General features: G+C 54.4%; 1 protein-coding gene across 1 annotated transcript in view; it reads left to right on the top strand.

The window, feature by feature from the left end:
* The window catches only part of LOC119108147 (rho GTPase-activating protein 100F), a 36,287-nt gene extending 9,991 nt beyond the window's left edge, over window positions 1–26,296 (top strand). Inside the window, exons 3-13 of the mRNA XM_037231725.1 lie at window positions 11,090–11,299; window positions 15,990–16,172; window positions 18,673–19,945; window positions 20,774–20,964; window positions 22,343–22,399; window positions 22,436–22,553; window positions 22,846–23,535; window positions 24,137–24,297; window positions 24,735–24,933; window positions 25,569–25,876; window positions 26,102–26,296. Of these exons, the coding sequence (XP_037087620.1) occupies window positions 11,090–11,299; window positions 15,990–16,172; window positions 18,673–19,945; window positions 20,774–20,964; window positions 22,343–22,399; window positions 22,436–22,553; window positions 22,846–23,535; window positions 24,137–24,297; window positions 24,735–24,933; window positions 25,569–25,876; window positions 26,102–26,296 (3,585 nt within the window). The remainder of the gene's footprint in view (window positions 1–11,089; window positions 11,300–15,989; window positions 16,173–18,672; window positions 19,946–20,773; window positions 20,965–22,342; window positions 22,400–22,435; window positions 22,554–22,845; window positions 23,536–24,136; window positions 24,298–24,734; window positions 24,934–25,568; window positions 25,877–26,101) is intronic.
* The last annotated feature ends 697 nt before the right edge of the window (window positions 26,297–26,993 follow it).

Genomic DNA, 26,993 nt, shown 5'->3' with positions numbered 1-26,993 from the left:
AGCACTGTTGATTGTCTTCCCTTCGGCTGAGGCTGCACGAAGCTCCCACTTTGGCCTTCGTTCACCAGCTTTGGTTTATGGCTCGGAAGCCATGTAAAATAACGGTTAGCACACAGCCGTGATTTGTGAAGCACTTCTGCGGCCAAAGCCCATCAACGTACAATAACCGTTTACCGCATATTATGAGACGGTTTTTTTAGCGCAGTTTATTATTAATTGGCGATAGACCCGATCCACAGTCCAATCAAGTGTTAGTTCGGACCATAATCCGTCTAATTAAGCCGGTAATTAATGATGAAACGGACTTGTTTTACGCTTGTATCTGTGCCATCACATTACCGACTGGTGCCAAAGTGGTTGGATAAAAGGCTGTGGCATGGCACGAGCGGTCTTTTTTCAATTGTGGTCGCCAACCTTTTGAATGCGGTGTTGTGCAGTGGTAACAGACTGGTCACGGCATCGACATTGATGGTTACGCTCATAACGACTCACTCGCCCTATATAACGCATTAAACACCACCAATGCATTCCTAAATGCCACCTAACACGACCCTACAACTCTCTCGCTCTCGCCAGCATCCGGAATTGCCAGCCATTCCACGGCTTTAACACAGCCTCTCGCCCGCCAGCTTCCATTTCCGTATCTCTACAGGCGGGGCTTAAGGTGGCGCCGAGCCGGCCGTCTCACGACGAGCGACCGGTGTCGCACCTCGACCGCTAAGCCCGGCCCGGGCCGCGCGTCGCGGCCGGCCGCCGCCTCCGGGCGCGCCGAGCCGCCTGCCGGGCGCCTCTCTGAGCGAGGTCATTTCCGCGACCCGCCGGTCGATGCGTGCCGGCGGCGGCCCGGTGGTCGTCTCGCCGGGGTAGCAACAGCGGTCCCGCCGGTGTCACGCGTGTCGTGACGGGCCCGTGTCGGTGTCGGTCCGGCCGGTGTCACGCGTGTCGTGACGGGCCCGTGTCGGTGTCGGTCCGGCCGGTGTCACGCGTGTCGTGACGGGCCCGTGTCGGTGTCGGTCCGGCCGGTGTCACGCGTGTCGTGACGAGCCCGTGTCGGTGTCGGTCCGGCCGGTGTCACGCGTGTCGTGACGGGCCCGTGTCGGTGTCGGTCCGGCCGTGACGGAGGCGGCACCGCGCGGCGCCCCGCCTCGGCCCCGGCGCGGTGACGTCGGACGCGGGAGAGAACGAGCGCCCACTTACGACGCCTCGGCCCGATTGCTGTCAGGTATTCGATCGGCCCGCCCGGCGTCGGTCTCCATGGCGACGGCTCCGCTCCGCCGGCGGCCGCACGGCGCGCGCCGACACCAGGAGCACGTGACAGTGCCGAGCCCGCCGGCGCCGTCGCTAGGGGATCCGTTCACGAGAGGCTTCGGCACCCGGTGGCTGTTGAGCAGAACGAGCCAGCCCAATATCGGACTGTTGCCAGGGGCGGTGCCCGGTCACTCTCGCTGGGCTCGTAGATCACTCGGGTCCAATTTTACCGGCGCAGCCGTGTCGCCGCTCCAAGTGCCGTGACGAGCGGCACCACCGCGCTATTACACCGGCGCGGCAGTCCGGCCGGCACCAGTGCTGCCGGTAATTTGTGCGCCTATTCTCGTGAACATTATTGTATACCAATGTGGATGGGACGCTGACCCATGATACATACCCAGTTTTCTTCCGTGCATGCTTGTTCTTCTATTTATTCGAGCCTGCTCTGCCTTCCCTGCGAATATTTTTGCACATTTTTTATATTCACCGTACCCCTTTCTCTCTCCCACTCTTTCTCTTTATTCTTCTTTCTGTCCCTCTTCCTCTGCATCTGCATCTGTTTTCCACCGTGTCGGTATGGGCTTCCGTCTCTGTATGCCGCCCCGTCCCATCCTCTCCTGGTTTTTTCCTTTCTCAGTCCTTGCTTCATGCCATTATCTCCATTTTTATTCCATCCTTCTCTCCATTTAACTACACCTCTGTCTTCGTCCTCGCTCCGATCCCCCCCCCCTTCATTTCGGTGCTGGTGAGACCCCGGACGCTTTTCCGGACTCATCCGGCGTCCACCCTTCCTCACGTCGCGACGGTGTGGTCGCCGCCTCTCGGCCGTCTCTCGGCTGGAGTCGCAGGTACGCTGGGCAGCCGCCACCCACCAGCTACGGCTCCCACGGTCCCGACGGACCGGCTGAGCGATGGTGTCCGGCCCGGCGGCGCGTCCAGCGACTGCTGATGTGTGGCCGCCGCTGTCGGCCCGGGCGCGCTGCATCACGCTGTGTCGGCCGCCACCGATGTGTGGCCGCCGCTGATGTGCGGCCGCCGCTGTCGGCCCGGACGCGCTGCATCACGCTGTGTCGGCCGCCGCCGATGTGTGGCCGCCGCTGATGTGCGGCCGCCGCTGTCGGCCCGGACGCGCTGCATCACGCTGTGTCGACCGCCGCTGATGTATAGCCGCTGCTTATGTGTAGCCACTTCCGATGTGTGACGGCTGCTTATGAGCAGCTGCTTCTGATTTGTGACCGCTGTTGATGTCTGACCGTCTGACCGCCGCTGACATGTTGCCTCTGGCGACGCGTGGGCACCGCTGGAGTGTGACTGCTGCTGATGTTTGGTCGCTGCTGATGTGTAGCCGCCGATGATATGTGGACGCTGGTGATGTGTAGCCGCTGCTGATATATCGATGCCACTGATGTGTGGCCGCTACTGAGGTATGGCCGCTGCTGATGTATGACCGCCGCTTATGTGTGGCCGCTGCTGATTTGTAGACGCTGCCGATGTGTGGCCGCTGCTAATGTGTGACCGCTGCTATTGTGTGACCGCTGCTGATGTGTGGACGCCGCTGATGTGTGGACGCTGCCGATATGTCGCCGCTGCTGATGTGTGGCCACCGCTGATGTGTGACCACTGCTGATGTGTGGCCACTGCTGATGTGTGGCCGCCGCTGATGCGTGGACGCTGTCGATGTGTCGCCGCTGCTGATGCGTGGCCACCGCTGATGTGTGACCACTGCTGATGTGTGGCCACTGCTGATGTGTGGCCGCCGCTGTCGGCTCGTGCTCGCCGCTTCGCGATGGTGAGGACCCCTGTTGGGGTGCACCGCGCGTGCGTGAGGCTACGGTTGAGAACGAATGCCCGGTGTTTGAGTTAAGAGGAGAGCGGGGCGGGGTAATTCAGTGAGGTTTACTTGGGGTTCTCTTTCACTGGAGCGCCACTTGTATGAATGTGGCTAAATGCGCCACGATCGCAAGGCAGCAGTGGTGTTGCTATGACAGCTGAGTTTCACATGCGGCTGCTTTACTACGACGCCTATACAGAAAGCTGTGAATGAAATCTGCGTCACGCGCGTACAAACTTAAATCAACGAAGACAGTGATGTTTCCACGTTGATTGAATTCTGTACGTCCATATCCACATCCGTCCAAAAGTGAGCCCTGGGTCAAGTTTGGACGGTTCCACGTCGTTAGAGTGACAACAAAAACTCCTACCGACAGGAAAGTTGCGGCATTACTTTTACTGCCAGTACTTGTACTCGACGTTAGTGCTATACCACAAGACTTGCACTGCAAAAACTTGTGCTCGTCATTACTTGTGCTACAAACATTATTACAGTCAACACTCATACACGACATTATTTCTACTACAAAAGCTTATGCGCGACATCAGTCCTACACGACAAAGCTTATGCTTCGGGAATGTATGCTTGTGATTACTTTTTTGCATAAGTAAACACAGTCATTGCATGTATACGACTTCACTTCCATTGCCAAGACTTATACGTAACATTAGTGCCACACGACAAACTTATGCTTGAAGAACCTACACCCGTCATTACCTCAAGTGAAAATACTTAAACGGCCATTTTTTTATGCACGGGATGACTTCTAACGCAAATACTTATACGCGACATCAGTGCTACAATGAAGACTTGGGGTCAAGCCTTTCCTGTAAAAGTACTAATTGGCATATGTTCTTGCAGTATATGTTTTGTCGTGTGGTACTCGTGTAGTGTATACGTTTCTGCGGTAGAAGAAATGTCGTGTGGAACTAAAGATTGTATAAGTCTTTGCCTTATTAGTAATGACGAATATAAGTTTTTACAGTATACGTTTTGTTTTGTTACACTCATATTGTATATGAGTTTTTGCAACAGAAGAAATGTCGCGTATAAGTGAAGACTGTTAACGTTTCTGCACTAGATTCAATGACGTCTATAAGCTTTTGAAGCATAAATTTTGTCGTGTAGCACTCATATCGTGTATAAAATTTGCAGCACAAGTAACGTCGCGTTTAAGTTCAAGTTGAAGTTCAAGTTCAAGTCTACGTAAGTATTTGCAAAAGAAGTGATGTTACGTATAACAGGTGTCCTAGCACTCTTGTAGGAAAAAGTCTTTGCCATGGCACTAACATCGTGATTCCATTATGGATGGATGTTGATCCTACACGTTTCTTGAAAGCTTAACTATGACATTTATTGGTGAGACTAGTTGATCTGACAAGGAAGAAAGAGCCAGTAGTGTTTTTGAGCCGACTAAAGCCATTTTTTGCCACATTAAGGATATACACGTATTAGGTTACACCGCCAAGAGAAAAACATCAGAAACAGATCTACGGAACGATCATGTGCATTGGCTTACTTACGTAAGATTTCAAGGACTAGGAGGGCGTAACAGGCTAATCACCGGTAGACAAACTGTTATCACTCCCTTATGGCGGCGGACCTAAGAGAAACAATGAGTTCAAGATTGTTCACTGGACCTTACATATGATTGGACATATCAGGTTTGGGCCTGATATTAATTCTGTCTGTGTCTAGCACCTTTCAAGTTTCAAAAGACTTTAATTGAAATCTAACATATTGGAAATAGGCTTAACAACCATATCTTAATATAATTGGATGTGGCCTTAAGCCCATATCCAATCATATTGGATATGGTTTTAGCAACCATATCGAAAAGTAGATAAAGAGGGCGCGAAACCACTAACTTTTACGAAAGTCAACGTTAGATTTATAGTGTTGGTAAAGAAGAAACCCCTAAACGTCTGGGTGCTCCCTGCCACGCTGCAATGACATTTGGCACACGGCTGAGTGTGACGTAGACGGATTGGTGCATTCTATGTGGTCGGCCGAACAACGAGAACTGCGTCTTTCTTTCTCGTGGCTGGACGAGAACTGCGTCTTTCTTTCTCGTGGCTCGCCGGTTTTAGGCGTATGAGCAGCCCCGAACATTTCGGGGTCCGCCTGCACGGTTGCTGCCAAAATATCTTATGGTTCGAATGCCTCGTGAAAACCCGCTTAGAGCTCACCAGCAAGCGCACCTTGCAAGCAAGCAAGCGCACAATGTTGCTGGCTTTCTGCGAAGCGGAGCCACTTCCGCACATTGTACGTGCTGCTCATAAACCCACATGTGCGAATCGTTGAACGCAAGCGCTGCAGCCCAGCGTGCTGTACTGGCAAACCGTAGTCAGGCGGTGCGACGCAGTATACCAGCAGTACACGGCATTCAGGCACTGCGGCACAGCATACCAACCGTATGCAGGTACTGCGGCGCAGCATGCCACTCGTAACATCTGGCCGCAGTCGATCTCCATTCTTTTTCAATATTCTCCGCACGCAAAATGTCCCGAAAGTACGCGACGTGGGCTTCGCCACAGGCTTGTGCTCAATTTAAGCATATTTTCAGGGACTGAATTTTTCAAGCCGGGAGATTACAGCCATTGGAGGCCCTGCCCTGTGTCTGTAGACATTCTAGTACGTTAAGTCTGGAGAATTGATGGCTGTTAGTCGCGTTATCGCACATCATCGCAATTTCTCAGTCTTGTGATTTCAAGGTGTCTACCTGAAATTTTTGACTGCCACTTCTTGGTGACTAAAGTCTTAAGTGCATGCTATAATTGTTGCTATTAAATTTATGTTATTATCTGCATGGGCTCGTACCACGAAATCTCACTTGTTGCTGGCTTTCTGGTCATAAACGTGAGTATTTTTCCCTTGCATTTTCCTTCGCTATGAAAATTATGTGACAGATGCTTTATGACATCCAAATATTGTTGCTTTTTTAGTTTTCATGTAAGTGATATTTTTCAGTGCTACGGTCACCCACAGTATCAGGAGGCAGCATAAAACAACTGCTTACTTTGCACCAGGTCTTTTTAAATCGGCCCAAGAACGTTTCAATGCGTTGACCACATGCTATGACAGCTGAAAGCTAATTCCACCAGGCAGTGGCTATTGTGACATGCTGAATGACAGCTGTCTAGCTGTCTACCCAACAGCGTGCCAGCTATTTGCCATTCACAACCAAGTCTTAATTGTCTAAACCACATTCAAAAGGTGTTAATGGTTGACTCACATATTGTGCTACCATTATGGCCACGTTGTCCACGTTATGGCCGCCGCCAAAAATTACAATAAGTGCTAGCCCAACTAGCCAGCTCGAGCCTTCCACGAACCTCGCACGTAAACAACTTCCGATGCACCAAGTGTGCCTTGAATATAGGTATTCGTTTCTCCTAACGCTGCCAGGCAATTCCGCGAAGCGCTGGTCGGCTCTTTGTTGCTTGGCGAGTCTTCACGGACGCGGGCAGCCACGGCCAGCAACAGGACGTAATGACTACATTGGAGGGACACGCGTTATAAACTTAGACTTAAGGTGATAAACGAGCGAGCTGACGGCCCTTACACCATCCGTGTGAAGCCACCACGCGCGGCAAGGAGGGCCCCTGTGGAGAGACTGAGCGCACGAGTAGGGTGCGGGCGTCGGCTCCGGTACAGCCGCGCAGCAGTGGGCAGGCTTCTCCGCGCCGCTCATGCCACGCTTCAGTTTAGTGCAATCCAAGCACTCGGGCGCCCTCTACGCTGCCACGCCGCGCTGAGGTTGGAGTTCTGAGAGCGCTCTAGCAACATGGCAGGCCAAGGCCGCCTTCAAAGTCGTCCCTGCCACACAGCGCCAAACGGTTAAAAGGAAAGTTCCAACTTTGAGAGCTAGGGGAGAGGCAAAACATGATACGGTGACGTACGATGGACAAAGCCATGCTGTTTTGTTTTTTTTTTGTCAAGAAGTGCCGTGCATGATATCCTATCCAATCAATCACCGACGGGCAACGGCCGTTGGCGGCCGGGTCACTGAACGCTCGGTATTGTATCCCTGGTCACGTGACACCTTCGGTTTGCTTGACTGTGTTTGAAAATTGACTAACTCGTCAGCCCAATGCATTGAAGGTGAGGAGCAGCGAGGTCTTAGACCTTCGTAAGGTCACAGTAGTGAGTGTTTTCTTGCAGACTAACATCCGGCTGACTCAGTCTATGTCCCTTGCAAACGTGAAGCACTTGCTTCATTGGCAAGGCATGAGCGTGTAAGTTACAAGTAGACTTGGCCAATATCCGATCAATTACACGTCGCACAGGCAACTGCGATTTAGTATAACGGAGCGTTTCTGGGCATGCTTGTCTGCACATGCGTCTCAACAACTTTCATGCGGTCTGCTACCATAGGTTACAAGCATTAGTATTTCACACAAAGGATTCATATCTGTCAGGAAATCTTGCCCTCTTGAAGGACGGCTCAACGAACGGTGTAATATGCATTTACATTTTGTATTGTAATTGGCACGTGCTATTTCACCTCACCTAGTGTGGTTATCAATTGCATCATACATACAGCATAATAGATCAAATTGTGGAGCACAGCCGAGTTGAAATGAGCTCAAAGCTCCAAATAAGGGTGAGTAGAAGATGACAGATACTGCTGAGTTAAGTATTTATTTTATTTATAATATTGTTTGTTTACCATTAGGTTATTTACATGCGTCAGTAGCAATGTTAAACTTAAGCGGTTGAATACAGGCGTGGAGAATGGGGGAGGAGAGAACTAGATGGAACGTGTCATGAAGTGTGACTACGAAGAGAAATGCGGCGCTTAACGCATAAATCTGAGGCAGTTTCTCGGCATTTAGGGCCACGACACTAACTTACGTCAGATTAGCGTGAATACAGTCCACTCAACGTATTTTTGGCCAAAGTCGTTAACGTGAGCACTTCCAGCCCTACGATTGTTGTGGCCAAATACATAGCCACTTTCCCAGAACCGCTGGTCGGCTGGCGCCCGACAGCTTTATAACGGCGCGACCGTCGCGGAACCGCCAGTCCGAATTTAGCCCCGCCCCACGGCAGGGCGTATCCAGCAGGGCAGAGGCCGTTGCCATGGTGACCGTCCGGCTGCGAGATGAACGAGATGCCCCACTCCGGCCGGCGTCTGGCGCCTTTGGCGACGTGAAGTCGCACTCGGTGCTGCCGCCGGCCCGGCAGACCCCCACTCCACGTCACCCTGAGCCCTCCCCGCCACCCCAGCATGCTCGCTTCCCGGGCGGCGGCGCCTAGCTCAATACGCGCGCATTGACTTTCGTGTGCGTCTTGCGCGCCGCGGACGGGCCGCCGGGAGCGGCCCGGGGGACGGCAGCCCCTCCCCTCCGGGGCCATCGCCGTCGACGGGCGAGACGGAGCCGACGCGGCGCCGTAGACGACTCGCGCGAGGTCGTCGGACATCCGGCGCGAAGGGCGCCGACGTCGGCCGCTGTCAGCGGGAACGGGAACACGCGCCAGGCGGGCCGGTGGTCGGGACACGGCCGGACGCGTCTGGCCGCTGCACGTGGAGAGCAGCGCTGACGTGCAATTAAAACGATAGGATCATTTTAATCATTTTACAAAGGATGTCTAGTTTAGCGATTGCTTTTCTAAAAAATTGACCCCATTAATAGATCCTCCGCATGCATTATAAAATCACTTCTTACATTCGATCTTGTGAACAGTATTTTCGAATCGTTGACGATTTCGCGCCTTCATTGTGAGCGCACAGTACAATTTCGTACTCTGTTTCTCCGTGAGGGACGCACATTTCGCCTGGCAGCGCGCGGATGGCAGACTTGCGTCAGCCGTACGTTCACCACGGTCGCAGTGGGCAGTGGGAGGTCCAGTGAGCTACGCGCAGCTCGGGTCGGCTGGCAGGCACATCAATCGGTGCTACAGGAGGGCCGATATCTGGCGGTGTCGCGCCTTCCAGTCCGCCGCCGGACGACGGCCACGCTCAGAGCTCCGTCAGAACACGGCAGCTGCCGTCCTGCTCCGCTCTGCTCCGCTCTGCCGCGCTGCGGACCTGCGTTTGACCTGGCCCCTGTCCCGGCCTGCCGCGGACGAGCGGAGTCGGCGGCGGTGTCTGCACCGCCCACTGGCTCGCCTGCCGGGCTCGTGCGTGACCGCACACATAATCGACCCGAGGGCGTTTTGACAGCCGCAGAGGCGGCCGGAACAGCAGACAGCTGCTGGAGCCGCGGCGCCCCCGGCGCGGCGCCGCGTCAGATACGCCCCCGGCCATGTCGGCGGGCGGAGCGGGTAGGGCACGGCGTCGGAGATATTGTTCTCCGGTGTCTGCGGGAGGGAGACTGGGCATGAAATATTGCCGATATTTGTGCGGGGCTCCGGATTATGGATATTACTGGCCCAGGGAGCAACTGAGGCCGAGATATGGCCTCTTATATCGGTGAGCGATGCCGTAAGGAGACGCCGTCAGAGTGTGACACGATTTAGCGATATAACCCGAAATATATGAATGTGAAAGAAGAAGGGATGCGTCTTAATAGTTTTCGTGATAGGATAATTCAAAGCCGATGTGGGAGTGTCATTATCAATAATAATTTGGAAGAGCCGTTCCTATTAATGGTTTGGGAAAGTCATTCTTGTAAACATTCGAGTCCGATACACGGTATTACTTTTCTTGTAATATCTATCAGTCTGACAAAAATGTTCAGATATGTTGGTTTGATAAGGATGCTATCTTATTTTCCCAGGCCGTTCAAAACCACATAATGGGGATAACCTGCGTGGAAAAAAACGTAAACAGGAGAGTCGACTACATAAAACCGATGTACTTCATCTCAATGGCGCTCGACACGGTTGACAGCCATCTCTGCCAACGCCCGACTACTGGCGAGGAGACACGGGCAGCCACAACGCGCGGCCGCCGCAGTCACTTAGCGCGGCTGCCCCGTTTGGGGTGGCGTCATTAGGCGAGCCGCCCCGTCCGCCGCCGGCGCCGTGTCATTTAGCAGAGCGAGCGTCGGCGCTGGCGGCGCTGGCGGCCCACCAGCGCTGGGCACCATTAGACTCTGCCCCGCCACGTCGGGAGCGACACGCGAGCCACCGTGGCCGCTGGGGCCGACGAGGGCGCCCATGATCAGCTCGCCGCTGCCGCCACCGCTGGAGGCTAATCAGAGGCAGCGCCGGGCCGCCGACCGCGGCGCGCCGCGCGAGATTAGGCCGCCGGTGGCGACGCGGCGCCGCCGGCTGCGGCCGCCGGTTTCGACGATCGATGTTTTTCCGCGGCGGCCGGCACGGCGCGGAGGCGTTCGATGCACCGCTGGGTGGGCGCTGACCCGGCTCGGCCGGCCCGGGCGGCGGCGGCGGCGTCGTGTCGGCGGCGACGCGGCGGTGGCGGCGGCGGCGGCGGCCGTGAGCCAGCGGCCAGCCCCGTGAGCTGGCCGCTGACTCAGGGGGAGGCGCGCTAACACGCACCTTGTCGGCGTGGGAGCGTCCGACCCCGGTCCCGCATGCACTACACTCACACCGCACCCTCCGCTCCCAGCCCAGGCGCGCGCGCAGGGAAGCGCACCAGGCCGGGTCGGGGCTCGAGCCGGCCGCATGCGGTGTGATCAATGGCCTCCGTCGTCACACTCCAGTGGCCTGCCTGATACGAACAATTTAGACCGGCTCCAAGCATAAATTTTGCACTTGGAGAGTTCTCAATGCCACTTTGGTGATATATGGCGCCGTGAATGAGCTTTGGAAAGAGGCGTACTGACAGTCGATGATGTTATACTTCGTCCATAGAGTACATATGGCAAAGCCAGCCTACATGCTCAAAACATGCGGTAAAACTACATATATTGCAGACTCATGCATAAATGTAGCAAAACTGTGCATGCGGTAGCGCTAGTCCACGTTTTTTAGTCTACGAAAAGCCATTGATTGCTCTTGTTGCCTACGCATTGGCATTTTGCATTGGTGACCTCACAGTTCGTCAGTGTTTGTGAGCCATGCAAAGCCTTAAGCATACCTGTTCTTCTTTTTCCTCAGGATGGTAATGACCAGCCGGTGGACATGGGCCGCTCACCAAGACACAACCACCAGCAGGAGCAGCAACAGCAGCAGCAGCAGCAGCAGCAGCAGGCGCAGCAGCAGCAGCAGGCGCAGCAGCAGCAGCAGCTGCAGCAGCAAGGCCTGGCCCAGCAGGGACCCTCTGGCAGCGGCATGCCTCAGATGGTTGTACAAAAGGATTTCAGGAAGGCAAGTGGCACTGTGTGAACTCGCTTACCGTCTGATTGACAGTATCCGAATGAGATGAATCAACAAGCAAGGCATTGCGTATGTTTGCAAGGCTGCGCTGCGGTGTAAATGCAAGGTGCAGACATTTAGTTGCCGTGCTTTGTTGTACATTCAAACTGCAGATATGTAGTCGTTGCGCTCTGTTGTACGTGAAAAGCGCAGACATTAACCTGCTGCGCCCTGTTTGAAATGCATAGCGCAGACATTTAGTTGACGCGTTCTATTGTACATGCGGGTTGCAAACATGTTATTCATGTTTACTCGATTTGAAAAAATTGGTCTGTCAGTTCAAAGGCCACAACAAACCCTAGTGTGCTCAGCATCAGGCCTGTGCTCGGCGACTTGGTGGTTTGCTATTGGCTCCGTTTGGTATCTAACCTTTTGTGAATCAATTGGCGGAGTGCTAGAATGTTTCGCGCTGGTCGTTGAAGATACCACTTCTGTGGAAAATGAGAAGGTATGAAACATGCCTTAGAAACTTATAAAACTTAGATCTCTGGCGACCTGGTCAGAACCTTTGCAGCGCTTACTTCAGAGACTGCCCATAACCCACGCAAGACATTTTTTATCATTTTTCAATCCCTTTCTCCCTTTCATTGCGCACTGGATACACAGGTTCAAATCTCGGTCTTGGTCACGCTGTGGTAAGTGTAACGTTCCAAACAGGAGCCGTCTGTTGGGCCCCGAATTGAACTAGAGGTGCGAAAAGACAGACGTGATGCTGGGAATGGAGTGAACCTAATGTACCCGGCTTTAAGTTATTACGCCTTCATTTCAAATGTTAGCATTCTTGGCAGCCACTCTGGAACTTAACGTTACACTGTTTAAGCCCCTCCCCTGTTGCGCTTCAGTCACGGTTCGTCAACATCCCCCTCCCCCACTCTCCCTTCACTATTAAAGGGAAGATTGCGCACTGGATACACAGGTTCACAGGAAGATAAATTGGCGACACCCATCGGTTCGCGAAGAGTTGCTTTTCAAATTGGGTAATGCAGCGTCAGTGGCGTGCAGAAAACTCAAGCTCTCTTGGTAAACGCTGCTTCTTGGTACACGCTGCAGTCATCAGCGAGACCATTGGCGCGGCAAAGTTCAGTTCAGCCGCTGGAAAATATTGTGCGTTATGACACAGCCTAATCCTTTACAGTCAAGGCTCTGCAGGTTTATTTATTTGCAACGACTCGTAGTATATGCGGGCCAAATGAGCACCAGACAATAACAGTTCTCAGACGTTTGTGATAGGATGGCACATCAGAGTGGATTTAATGCTGGCTTAACTTTGCCTTGGTATGAGGCCGCATTAAGCATCTTTGTGTTTTTACGACCCCATTCAAAACTGTTAGAGCTAGCGCTCCGAAACCTTGGGACTGTATATCAAATTATATTTTGCACCATTCGTCAAATTTGAGGTCACTATGTCAGCTGAAAATGAGTTGAGAGCAATTTCGGGAGGCATGTGGTGACGCCTTACTGGCTGCTCACGGCAAACGCGTTGCCCGCGTGTTTTACTATATCCTGTCGACGTTCGACTAAAATGCGTTATGATACTATCAACTTCATCAACAATAATCACGTTTATGTAAAGTCTGATGCGTATGGGTTGTCTGGAATGAATGCAGGGGTGATAATGGGATGAACCTCGGTGCTTAGCTGTCTTTGCTATGTCGTCAGCTATTACGTCCAGGTAAAACGTTTCACGTGCACGAGTAGCAGTGCATAAGTTTTTTTTAATTTTAAGCATTCCTTAAGCATTCCTTCCATTCCTAAGCATTCCCATTCCTTAAGCATTCCTTAAGTTTTTAAGTTTCCTTAAGCAGAAGTGATACTTGGCAATTATATTGGAAGAAGCTGGAACGGCCATCTCCCTAGCGTTTAGCTGTCAAGCAATATGGTTATGGCCTTGTTTTGTTCTGACCGCTGGCATCAGATGCATCGGCCAAACGTTAGGTAAGAGTGCATAGGTATGGACAAGTTCGGTGTCGGTCAACACAGATGGAATAAGAGTCTTTCGATGTCGAGTTTATGCGATTATTCAAGCACCTATGCTACAACATGCGTTCACCAATGCAACCAAATGATTAGAGTGCATTACAAAATGAATCAAGAACGGTGTCAGGTCACATAGATAGGGGCATTCCGCTTTCTACTTTGGCAGGCGGTCTAGGTGTAAGGTCACATCAAGGTTTTGACATATGTTGAGTGTTGATGGAATTGTCCGTTTTTGTACACTTCTACATTCACTAATGACGACCTATTTAAGCGATGCGTTCTTTCAATCTCTTTGATCGTGTACACCTTGGTTTCAATCCTTCTGGCCTTGTCACCATTACAACAGCACTACTCAAAAGCTTTAGATTCTCGCCCTTCAGAGCATACCTCACCCCACCACTGACGTTTCGAGGTCTTCTTTTGATAACATTAAATTCTGACTGTGTTTAGCATTCCTAACCGTCTCTTGGCAAAGTAAACAGGGTAGGTTGAGAAGCGTACCCGTGGGTAAAATTTTCCTCCTAATTGCACATTCCTACATCCGCCAACAACACAGAAACTGCTCTTGTGCCTCGCAAAACACACCACATGGGTGCTTCAACCCATTTGTTTATGCAGCATCTCGTTTAGGTGCACTACACGCGCTGCACCGCGTGCGTACCTTATGTCTGCCCCTTCCTGTTCTTGTACCTACCCTTTCCCGTTCCTGGATGCGCCATTGACGGCATTCTTCCTAACGAAAAAAGGACTTCATGATCTGGCGGTCAGTTTATGCCCGAAAACGACAAGATCGTTGGCAGAGCTGGAGGGTTCAAAGTTCAAACTGATCTATGCGCATAGTTTATGAGAAATCCATTGCATAAAACAGGGACGGCGGCGACAGGGTTTATTTCTGTTCCCAAAAACCCATCGACAAATGTTGCACTTTGGAGATCCAGCCTTTAATGCCGGCTTGGTATCTCGCAGCGAAAACGCCCGACTGTCTTACACTTGAAGGGAAGTTAGCACCAGTTGCCTTCCAATTTGAAAAAAAATCGTGCTTCTGCCAAATTCAATTCCTTTTTCGGCTTCGTTATACTTAGATGTAAGTCATTGTTGCTTTTGGAAGCATGCATGTCATGGCGTGAGTTCTTACGGCTGCGTTTCATAAGGACTTCTGCAAGTTCACGCACCTCAGTACGATTTAAACTCATAACAATCTAATGACGTGTTCACAGCAAATGTGAGTAGATCAGCACGTACAATGTTACAGCACACGGTGTATGTCTGTCAATTCGCGCCCGGATACCAAGCTGGAGTTTGACCTTGTTTTACCTTATTTGACCCGAAGAACATTATCTAGGAACTTCCAATGTCGACATAAGTGAATCGCATCATTGAGCACCAGATATGCTTTATAAAACACGGAAATATATATCGGGGCGGAATTTTGCTCAAGCATAATCAGCATCCTTCCAGTTATGAGGAGATTCGCTACTTCACACGCCATTTTCGTTCGCCGCTGCAAGAGGTGCCTTGCCTCCGCTTGGTGGGCTCCCCTTACGTCCTACGTCTAATTAATTGCATTCGTTGAGACCATTATGTACACGGATTGCACTTCTTCGCCACTTACCATGGCATTTACCACGTTAGGCGGTAAGTGGCTTACCATTCTTGACATGATGATATAACACGCGGCGTTGTGTGCTCGCAGATATTTTCAAGTGGAGTGATGGTTCTCTGCGGGCTGCAGAACCGATCTCGTAAACACGCATGTTCTCAAAGTCTAAAATCGGTGCTTGAAGCCATTTGGTTTGGCCGAAGCTTCGAATATGTACCGTTATTCGTAATCATGCATTTGAGTTATCTCATGAAGTTCGGATGAATGCATGGTTCAATCATAATAGCTGATTTAATTTGCTACTTTTGTCTGCCGACCAAAATGCCTTAGCCTCGCGTCGGAACTCAACCAGCCCCATCAAATTTGCACAACCTGTCTGCAAAATGCATAAACCGACTGTAGTCGGCAAGATTGCTCCGACTTCCGTACCGCTGAGATATGGCGCAATCTTTCCAGCGGAGGTGCCCTGGGGCGCCCAGAGACATCCCGGGGTCGTTTGCGGGGTGTCGCCGCTCGCGCCTGCCTTCACGCCCCGCTGACGGCTTGGCGCTGCCGTGGCGGGTTTGGGGAGCGTGACCTGCATGGTCAGGCGGCACGGAGTAGGCGGGATGGGGGAGGCCATCAGTAGAGACTGCGGTCGCTCGGAACGAGGCCAAATGTTCGACAAGATCACGCTTGAGAACGGTGGGCTGGGTGCATACCACTGTGATGTGCGGAGCTAACTTGGTAAAAACGGCACCGGATAAAGTGTTCGTGTAAGATGTTCAAGCGGCTTAACTAATTACGGCACCGACTCGTGTTGGTGATAAACCCCGCAGGAGGTAGTGATCCCTTCTCCTGAGCATGCCATATCGGAGCACTGACCTCAGCTCCGACCATGTGATCGTCTTACCCTTACCACCCCTTGTCAACGCGACAACCCGATGAGAGCTTCACGTCGGTGTCAGGAGAGCTCTGGCTCCCTTCGGACCAGCCTCTCACCATCGTCGCTGCCTCGCAGGTCGCCCTCGCTGCATGTGCTCCGTCTCATATCACCCTCTGACCGCACTGACCTGACCGTTCCAGGTCAGCGGTATCTCGACGGAGATATTCCGCCAGATCGAAACGGTGGAGAACGACATGGACGCGTCGACGGCGGCTGCGCTGCAGGCGGTGGAGAAGCGCGGCGAGATGCTCGTCCGCATCCTTGATCCCAACCGGCTCTCCAAGAAGGCGTACGAGAGTGCGACGCGCTTCCTCGCTCTCCAGGTGTGTGCCGGAAGAGTGCTTGAAGATCGCTTGGGCAATCCGTTCGAGGTGATTTAATCCCATGGTTTAGTGAAGAGGCTTTCTTAGAAGACTGCATGATGGTTCGGAGGCATATGTTTTCAGTAAAGAACTCCCAATGCCGGAGCACAGCTGGCATAACCCACAAGCACAACCTAACAAGCAGCCCGCAAATGATATATGTGTTATCCTTTCCTCCCCCTCCCCCTCTCCCCTCCCTGCAAGGCTCCCGAGGACCTTGGTTGTGCGGCTTCAGACTTCTGTATTCTCTTTTAGCCTCTTTCTTAGATTTCAGAATGAAGCATGCTGGAGTTCACTACATAAGCGTTCACTACATAAACCACCTAAATCCAAGGAGAATGTATGAGTTTGATGCAAATAAATTAAAAGCAATCACTTTTGCCAGGTGTTTAGATGAAAAGTGGCTTTTCAAAAACAAACAGAAACATTTTTTGCGTCATTTCGTCGCCGAATATATAAAATGATGAAACAGAGACCTCAATATCATTCAATCTAGGACGATCAAGCAAACCGCCACCACTTTCTGTTGTCTGGATTTGGTCATGACGAACTGACAAGTGTCAGCATGCCTCATCTGCAGGTACGCCTTCTAAGAAATTGGACCTGCTGTCATAGAGCGTGAAATATATGCAATTTTCATCGCGTCGTCGGCCTCACGAAAATGTAGAGCATTCCTTGATCCCAGGCACCCCTCGAGCCTCCATTAATTGCACCCCCTATTTGATATTATGAAGCTATCTGTAATTGATTAAAGGAAGGTATCTGTAGTTTTGGACTCAATTCACCAAGTTTTAAGACGATCTGATCAGTTGCAAATCTACAGCCGGAAAACCAAGGAAAATGCCTTTTCACCACTCCTTTACCGGTGCAGACAGTGCTTCATGCCTATAGTAAGTTTTATTTGGTTTTGGTTAGAGCCCTATCACCCAGTGATGACTAGGTCAGAGCTGCGTGGTTAAGGGGGTGGGTAAGCTATTGAGCAATATTGCTGTCATCGTGGGAGGTCCCCGCTACCGAGTCTGAGCACGCACAGGGTATTCTTTACTCTGGGCCAGTCCTCGTGCGGGACTGCTGCCAGGGTGGTTCCGTGGGCCACTTGTGGCTAACAGCCACAGCAAACTCGCGGTGATGAGGCGCGTGTGATGAGGTTCAAGGGTCAAGCCACGGCAGAGAACAGGAAGGATGTGTGCCGTAAGAGACTTCGCGTTGGCTGCGTTACACGTTAATATCCTCGCATTCCTGTGCAATTGCAGCTAAGTTTATTCCGCGGTTTATTCCGCGAGGACTGAGTGGCTCATTGGCATAAGGTTTCATAAACGGCTCAGGTGATGAGCAGATCAGCATACTCTTCAAAAGATCAGGAGGTGCTAGTGGATTCGTCAGTTAGTCTAACATTTGAAGGATCACAACCCAAGTAACTCATGACATCTGGTGAGAGCGGTCGAATATATGCGCGTCGAGGGGACCAGCCGCAATCAATGCACGCCCAGGGCTAGGTTTAAATATAATTCTAGGGAAAAGGGCGACCAATGATTCATTCGTAACGACTTACAGATTTAATTTTACTGTTATGTCGATGATTTTGAGTTTTATTGCTGTGTGTGTGTGTGTGTGTGTGTGTGTGTGTGTGTGTGTGTGTGTGTGTGTGTGTTTGTGCTTTTAAGTTTTACTGCGGGATTTGCGTTGGGGTTCATGTTCTTTACTTTTGCGCCGATCCGCTGTTTTTTTTTTGCTCTGATTTTTCCCGTATGCGAGAAACACATGAATTCAAGTTAACTTAACTTAGTCCTTTTTTGAACAAGTACAGCGACGGCCTTGCGGTATCGCATGAGGTGGGCCATTTGCGACTGACTGCTCCTAATGTGTTCTTGCCCGCTGATTAGCTAATGCTCTGCAGGCTCCCTACCATTTCAGACGCACACCTGCTTTGGGCTTCATCGCCATACTGCCACATTTTGTCTCACTGGAAGCACTCGCTAGCACCGTACCTTAACCCTCCGCAACAGTGTCATGGTGCTAGGCGCTGCAAACAAAAGGGATGGCCACCATTTGCACCTGGCAGTCAAACATTGATAGAAGTGGTCTTTGACAGCACGTTGAAAGTTTGCCAGCTTAGATAGCTTGAGTCGTTTCATTGCAGAGATAGTGTGAACAGAGAACTGGAACATATGACCCACTGGGATGCGGTATCCCCTGTCACGTCTGTTCGAAGTTACACGTGCGGCTATCAAGTTGCACATTTACATCACCGGCCCTCGTCCCATTGAGTATGAAGTCCTTTACGGTGTAAACCATTTTGTCATCATGCCTGTGCACCACCGTGGTTATCATAACTGATGTAGTTATTTTCGGCCATTGACCATTCACTCAAAACCCTCGCCGTTTATTCCGTGCGTGTCACCGGCAAACCTGCGGCGTCATCTGCAGCGCCCTCACCGCGTGTGCCCCGCCGCCCCCGCAGGACGGTCGACACACGATCCAGTTCGTCGAGATCGTCAAGCGGCCCGGCCAGACGCTCGGCCTCTATATCCGCGAGGGGAACGGCGCCGACCGCGCCGACGGCGTGTTCGTCTCGCGGATCGCGCTCGAGTCGGCCGTCTACAACTCGGGCTGCCTGCGCGTCGGCGACGAGGTGTTGGCGGTCAACCTGGTGGACGTGACCCGCATGGGACTGGACGACGTGGTGATCATCATGTCGATCCCCCGGCGGCTTGTTCTGACCACCCGGCAGCGGCGCTACCAGCACGGCGTGGAGAGCCCGCCGATGGCGCGGCTCGAGCCCAAGCCGCCGCCCGTGGTCGTCATCAAAAAGGAGCTGAAGGACGAGTGCGAGGAGACGGAGCGCGCGCCGCCGCCGCCGTCCACGGCGCCGCCGCCGCTACCGCCGCGCCGCCAGCGCAGCGCCGACGAGTCGCCGTACGGTTACACGCGCTCGCTGGTGCACCGGGACGGCACGCCGACCGGCTACGCCGACATGTACGGTCGTACGCGGCGATCACAGTTCGCGGCGGCGCCGGCCAGCCGCAGTCTGCCGCCGAGCGACTCGTGGCACAGTGATGCCAGCTCGGTGGCCTCGTACCAGCCGCCGCCGCCGGTGGTGACCGAGCAGCCGCGTGGCTCGCAGCCGCTCTACTCGCCTTACGACCGCGCCTACCCCAAGACGCTCGAGTCGCTGGCCGAGCGCGTGCACGGCGGCCCGCTCGACTCGCTGGCCGGCAACGTCGAGTCGCTGTACGCGGCGGCGCGGCGCGGCGGATACGGCAGCCTTCCGCGCGGCGGCGGCCACTACCGCGGCCGCGGCCGTGGCCTAGAGCGTGGCCGCGGCGTGACCCGCACCTACAGCGACCAGCGCCTGCCGATGACGGACGCCGACGCCGGCGACTTCTCCATGCCGCCGGCCATGCGGCCCAACTTCAAGACCTCGTCGCTGCAGTACCCGCTGCGCTACACGGACACGATGAAGAGGCTGAGTGTCATGCGCCGGCGCACGGCCTCGCTCGACTACGCGTCCGACTCGGAGGCGGTGGTGGGCGGCCGGCCGCCGATGACCCACCGCACGCGGCCGCAGCAACTAGCCGCAGCCGGGCCGCGGAGCAACTCGCTGCCGCGCGACGGACGCGGCGCGCTGCGCGGCCGGCCGCGCTACGCCTCCGGGTACGGCTCGGCGGGCACGGCCGACAGCCAGGATGAGAGCGACGGCGCCGTCAGCGCGCCCGAGCTGCTCACCAGGAGAGGTGAGGCCGCGCCGGCTCGGTGGCACCGCCGGGGGGGGGGGGGGGGCGACCGAAGGTCAGTGTACGCAACGGTATGTGAAGTATGTTTGTTGACGATGTTCTCCTTATTGAAAGAGATGTGGGCAATCATTTCAGTTGCTTGAATCGTTTTAACATGTGTTTCATTGCTTGAAGTTTGCAGTTAAAATGTCTGAACTCTTAATTACACGCGCTTCGTTTGAATATGAGCGTATTCTGATGTTTAAACGATCCGTAAACTGATGTGAATGATTAACCACACGGCAGCATTCAATTTGTCACTGTTGTTGCTTAAGCTCGGCTGCTTATACGTTTCCCAGTTTTGTTTTGATTGACGCTAAAAAAGTCAGTGATCATCGTTGCAATATTATGCAAGCTAATGCAGTGATCATCATCGCATTCATTGCAAGCAAAAGGCGGCGGCACTATGCTTGCTCGCAAGAACTCGGCTGAGCTCGTACACGAGGCCCGGCTGTGATCCAGAGCCATCTCCACTACAGACCATCGACAAATCGGACGGCCCCAGGCGATTGCAAAGCCCGTTTTCGCAGGGGAGTTCGAATCAGGAAAATTAATTAAACGACTTTCAGAACTTGTTAACGGTCGCGATGTGCAGCCCTTCGGGCGTCGCAACTTGGGCTTCGTCCTCCAATCAGGCTTTCTACGCCACCCACCAATCGCGCTCGCTGTCCGCCCACCGTCCGCCCACCGCACGCTCACTTCCCAATCACAGCCCATTCATCCTTTGTCTGCCGTCCACCCCCTGTCTTCTGGCCGTCCGCTCACGCTCCGCTCTCCGTCGGTCGACAGCGGGTCCACCCAGCATGCGGACGGCCGGCGGGTTCGCGACGGCGGACGCCAGCCAGTGGCTGTCGCGCGCGCCCTCCACCAGCGCCATTTACGAGAGGATCCGCTCCCAGCGGGACGCCGCCGGCCTGCCGCCCAATCACCGCGGCGTGCGCTTCACCTTCAGCGCCGAAAACCTGCAAGGCGGCGTCGAGGTGAGCGCTGGAGGGTCCCCGCCGAGCTGTCTCACTGCACAGTGGCGTCGAGGTGAGCGCTGGAGGGTCCCCGCCGAGCTATTCTCACTGCAAGGCGGCGTCGAAGTGAGCGCTGGAGGGTCCCCGCCGAGCTGTCTCACTGCACAGCGTCGTCGAGGTGAGCGCTGGAGGGTCCCCGCCGAGCTGTTCTCACTGCAAGGCGGCGTCGAGGTGAGCGCTGGAGGGTCCCCGCCGATGCTGTTCTCACTGCAAGGCGGCGTTGAGGTGAGCGCTGGAGGGTCCCCGCCGAGCTGTACTCACTGAACTGTGGCGCCGAGGTGAGCGTTGGAGAGTACCCGCCGAGCTGTGCTCACTGCAAGGCGGCGTGGAGGTGAGCGCTGGAGGGTCTCCGCTGAGCTGTACTCACTGCACGGCGGCGTCGAGGTGAGCGCTGAAGGGTCCCATGAGCTTCATGGCACGAGTGCGGGGTGGACTGGGGAACAGTGAAGTTGTTTCTTTAACTCCTTCGTAAAGTAAGTGAATGGTGCATTGAGCTGGAAACTGAATTTTGAAACGTTTGGCAGTTCAGAGCGGAGGCAGTTTTTCATGCCATTTAATGCCGTCCATTGGTATCTGCAAAGTTAATCCGTCCTTCTTTTCCCAATCTCGTTCCATCCTGCATCCTCACGACGCCCGTTTATCCGGGGCAGGTACGTGCACCAGCCATGAGTGGGCCTAAGCACCCCCTGACGGCACGCCGTCCGAGCGCTGAGCACGTGCTCCGTATTGGGGCCCATGTGCGGACTTAGTCTCGGCGGAGAACCCAAGATGCTTGTAGCTTTGTTCCACCTTGTCCACTCACTTTCACCCCAAAGCTATGAAATGGGCATTAATGACCGAATGGGCTCTAATCCAAACTAATAAAGTTTCAACCTGGAAAGTTTACGCCCAGCCCCTGAAGTAGTCCGACGTACAATAGACAGGACATGCGTGCAACAGCAACTAATTCAAATTATCGAATAAGTCAGTCGGGCGGGCCACGTTTTTTTATGAATCGGCCTCGAGTTTTCAAATGTTATAAAGACTTATTCAATTTTTTCTGAACAAGCAATTTGCTTGGTTTTGGATATCGCTCATCCACATGGCCAAATCTGTGGGTCAGAAGTCACCCTCCAGTCTCCACGTGAATTTCTTATATGTGCTTAGTCGGTCGCTCACCATCAACACCTTTCACTGCGTAGAAGTGATAGACTTTCCGGTATTCGGGGAACACGGGATGACAGACCATTTAGCATACTTGTGTCGATGACACGATAAGGAGTAAGAACCAACGTCGAACACTGCCGACAGCATCGGCGGCTCCCTTCCCTCACCGGCCAGCGTTGCCTCTGCGTTTCAGGAGTCACCCTACTACTCGTACCGGCCGCACCTGACGACGCTGCGCTCACAGGCGGCGGCGGGTCCCGGCCTGCCGCGCCGGCCGGGGCCCGAGGCCGCCGCCGCGCCCCTCTCGCAGCGGCTGCGCAGCTTGCTGGAGGAGCGCAGCATGACGCCGACGCCGCAGCCGGGCGCCGCCTCGCGCTTCTCCGTGCTGAACATCAACCCGGCCGGTGGGTGTGAGGCAGGGGTCAGGGGGCGGCGGGGTCGGCCGGGATCGCCTGTCGGTGCGAGCTAGATGGTGCGATATGTCCGGCTAAGGCATCCCCGTGTTAAACGATCTGTGAAAAGTCTTAAGTGTGGTATCGTAGAGCAGCATAGAAGTGAATGGTGATACTGTGCTAAATCGCTTAGTTATTCATATGTGAATCTTGCAGGGTTTCCGTACTGTAGAATATATGAAATGTTTACAAAACGTACCGCAGCGATGGTTTATGAAAGACTGACGTCCACGGTGGCCGACAGAGTTCCTGCGATACAAGTCGGAGCGGACGTCGGTCTCGAGCGCCGAGGAGGGCCCGTCTGGTATGCTGTGGGTGCACCTGCTGTCGGGCCGCGGCCTGAAGCCGGCCGGCCGCATGCAGCACCTGCGCGACCTCTACTGCGTGCTCGAGTGCGACCACGTGCACAAGGCGCGCACGGTCATCCGCACCGGCGACCTGGTGTTCGACTGGGACGAGACGTTCGAGCTTGACCTGATCAGCAACCGCGAGCTCGACTTCCTCATCTACTCTTGGGACCCGCAGTTCCGGCACAAGCTCTGCTACAAGGGCTCCGTCTGTGTGGCCTCGCTCTTGCGAGAGAGCAACGTCTACCAGTTGGCGCTCAAGGTGGAGCCGCACGGCAGCCTCTACGTCAAGCTGCGCTACACCGAGCCGAAGCGCTGCTTCGAGCGCACGCCGAGTCCGCGGAAGTCGGCGCTCTTCGGCGTCGACCTCGAGACGACGGTGGCGCGCGAGAACTCGGGCCTCAACGTGCCATTGATCGTCAAGCGTTGCGTGGACGAGGTGGAGCGCCGCGGTCTGGACATCATCGGTCTTTACCGGCTTTGCGGCTCGGCCACAAAGAAGCGGCTGCTTCGCGAGGCGTTCGAGAAGAGTCCGCGCACCGTCGACCTTTCGCCGGACAACGTGCCCGACATCAACGTTATCACTGGTGAGGGAAGGTGACGCCGCGCCGCAGGGTCGGGAGGCCACCAAACATCCGCTTTGTCTGGGACGCGCTTGGGAGAGCAGCAAAGAAAACAAGTATGTCATATTGCATCATAAGTAGGTGATAAAGTGATATGGAGAAAACAAAGGTTTTGAAATGGTAATGCATGTAATCCTGAGAGAGTCAAACAAACATTGTCCGAGTGTGCGACTGGATCGCTCTGCAATTGTCATGCATTTCTGGACTTACTGTTAAGTAGCCAGGCCCTGAAACAGTATCTGTACATCGGCTTATCCAGTTCACTTAGAGACATTTACATAGCATCTACGAGCTTCCGGCATTTTTTGCTCGTGATCTGCGTAATTTGCTTCTGACGGCCTATTGTGTTGACTCAGCGGTTTAACGCCACCTAAAGTAAACCGAGAGGGTAGCCAGCCTGTCGGCAAAGCGTGAGCTCCATCGCGCTTCTTTATTGTTTATGGTAGGCGCATTTTCAAGGTAGACAGCAGAACATTGCTGCCATGTGCTCAGCGGTCTGTGCAGCTGACGGCCTGTGACAGCTGGAGGCGTGATTTTGACCGGCCGTTGGGCTCCGCCGCGGCAGGCGTGCTAAAGGACTACCTGCGAGAGCTGCCCGAGCCGCTCTTCACCAAGTGTCTGTACCAGATGCTGTGTGATGCGCTCTCCGTGTGTCTGCCCGACGACCCGGAAGGCAACGCTAAGCTCATGTTCTCGATACTGGACTGTCTGCCCAAGGTCAACCGGGTGAGTGCTGTTGTGGTGCGCCTGCTCTGGACTCGCGACTCCGCCCAGAAACAAATCACATTGAAGCGTTTTGGGAAAGTGTGAGAAAGGACTATTCGTTGAGAGAGTACAAGGAAGTACATATTTTGAGAACGTATGAGAAATTACTGATCGCTGTAAAACGATGCTCTTTTTTGTTAATATCTGTGCGGTATATTTATTACCGCAATTATAGATCTTCGTAAAATTCCAATTAATTTGGCAGATGTCATTGAGTTCGTTAAGTAATTGAACGGGATTAAAGTAAACCAACCAATACTTCCGTCTTCTCAGGATCTCGTTTCCTCTGTGTGTTGTGCTGTATTTGACCCAGCGTACTTTGCTCCACTCGCATCGTGTCTCCCCGCCGTCCTGGTCACATGACCCGACATATCCCCCCCCCCCCCTCCCGCCCACAGTGCACGCTCCTGTTCCTGATGGACCACCTCCGGTTGGTGGCCTCCCAGTCCGAGTGCAACAAGATGACGCCGCAGAACGTGGCCATCTGCTTCGGCCCCGTGCTGATGCTGCACTCGGAGATCGGCCGCACCGAGATCGATTTCCACAAGCCCATCTCCGTCCTCAAGTACCTGCTCACCATCTGGCCGCCCAAGTCAGGTAATGTTTACCGGTCCGCGCGGCCGCGGCGGCGCTGCGGAGGCGGCAGCGAAGCGGAGCACTGTCGACCTACCCGCGCGCAGATGACGGGCGCCGTCGCCGCCGCGGGTGCGGCCAGGGTCAGTTGTCCAGCATGCCTTTCGATGTTGCCGCGCTCAGGCTCTGTGTACCATGGAACTCAACAGTGTTTGAGCTAGTGTTTGTGACACGGGTCAAGCATAAGACGCACAGTCTTGGCGAATCACCCCCTGATAACCCTCGCCCATACACCGGATTCGATCAAGCGGCATCTCCATCGCCCTGTGGCACAGAGTACCTTCATGTGCACTGCGCATGTCAGCACAGCTTCCAACATGGCCTGTATACTAGCTTCTACTTTTCGCACCCCCTACATGGTAAATAAAGCCCTCCTGGCCCCACCGTTATCCATTCTCCTTCATTCCATATCCATAAAATGACAGCTTCTGGTCAAATCCAAATAACCAAACCAAGCCTGCTTCGCCGAGGAATGAGCGTGATTCGCCACTCTACCACTGCTTCCAGCCTGGGAGGTGCTCTCTAGCGTCACGCACAAAGCACAGAGAGCGCCCCCAAAGGTGCTCCTTGATTCTTTTACTCGGCCGTTTTCCAGACAGTTCGGGAAGCAGTGGCAGCGAGAGTCGGACCAGCTCGTCGCTCTCGTCTCTCGCCACGCCCCCCTTCGTCATCGCGTCGGGACGCGGCGGAGCCGCCGGACCGATCCGACCCAGCTACTACCGGCACCGACAGTGGCTCAGAGAGTCGCGATTCCTCCCCGAATCGACCTGCTGACCGTGCCGGCCTCCCCGGCCTGCCTGGGCCGCGCCCGCCGCCGCCGCCGCCGCCTAGCCGCTCGCGATCACGTCTCGCCGCCGCCGCCGGTCCGCGCGACGCGACAGGCGGTGCCACCGGCGGTGCGCCGGCCGTCAGCCAGCCGTTCCCCGGCCCGCCGGCGGCACCAAGCTACATGCGCGCGCCGCCGGAGCCGGGCGGCGGCGGCACGCGGCCGCAGCCGCCGGCGTACGCCGCGCCCGCCACCGGCTCGGACGAGTCGTTCGGCCGGCTGGCAGCGCCGCAGTACGGGCGCGGCTCGGCGGAGTCGGCCGCTCCTACTGGCTATGCCCGGCACCGCGCGGCGGCGGCGCCCGAGCCGTCCGGCGGCCGCGAGACGCACGAGATGATGATGAAGGGCGTCATCTCAGAGTTGCAGAGCAAGCGACTGTCGGCGCGCAGCCTAGACGAGGGCTCGGCCGTTGGTGCTGAGGAGCCGGCAGAGGGCAGCTCGCGCCGCGAGAAGGACCATGAGGCGGAGGAGGACGAGGAGGGGCCTCTGGACCTTACGTGAGGGCGAAAGGGCGCGCTGCCGGCCACTAGCAATAAAGAGATACTACAGGGTAACAGACTTGGCTGGGGAGGCCCGAGTACGGTCAGGTCGTTCCGAGGGTCGGACTGAGCACGTCTCTCAGATATGCATCCCACTGCCAATTGTGCGCGTTCCCGACGTTCAGAACCGGCTTCCAGATAACCAGTTCCTCGGCGCGACGCCTCAAAACGACTCTGTCTCCATCTAGTGACCTTTCCGTGAGCTTGTAGTGTGACCACTCTCCGCCCTCCGCTGGCGCAGTGCAGTTGCCACCCACCAGTTCTCCGCGAGTGTTCCAAGTCCATAGCGCGTCGATCTCACGATGGCTCATGTGACTGGCACAAACTGCCAAATACTCAGTGTGCGTCTTGTAGTCGTTGTTCCCGCACGCACTGCCTTGTTGTTACTCTGTAGAGCCGCCGGCCAGCTCATCAATCCGCCAGATCACCAACGTGCGTCGACAACTGCCGAGAAGATACACGTGCGTGGGCCAACGCTGAGCCGATGCTACCGCGCCGAATGTCACATTGGAGGTTTGTCGCGATGGTCACTATTGTATGCAGCAGTCCTTTCTTATCATTCACCTGGTGTTGCGATTTCGGCGGTAATGTGTGCACGGGGTCCTTGCTCTTTTATAGTTCCGTTTACCTAGAGTGCTGCATGATTTTTATAGAGTTTT

The sequence above is a fragment of the Pollicipes pollicipes genome, unplaced genomic scaffold (assembly GCF_011947565.3).
Source record: "Pollicipes pollicipes isolate AB1234 unplaced genomic scaffold, Ppol_2.1 Scaffold_6686;HRSCAF=7923_pilon_pilon_pilon, whole genome shotgun sequence".
Classification (NCBI taxonomy): domain Eukaryota; kingdom Metazoa; phylum Arthropoda; class Thecostraca; order Pollicipedomorpha; family Pollicipedidae; genus Pollicipes; species Pollicipes pollicipes.
The sequence above is the reverse complement of the archived record's forward strand: the minus strand, read 5'-3'. Positions and strand labels throughout refer to the sequence as shown.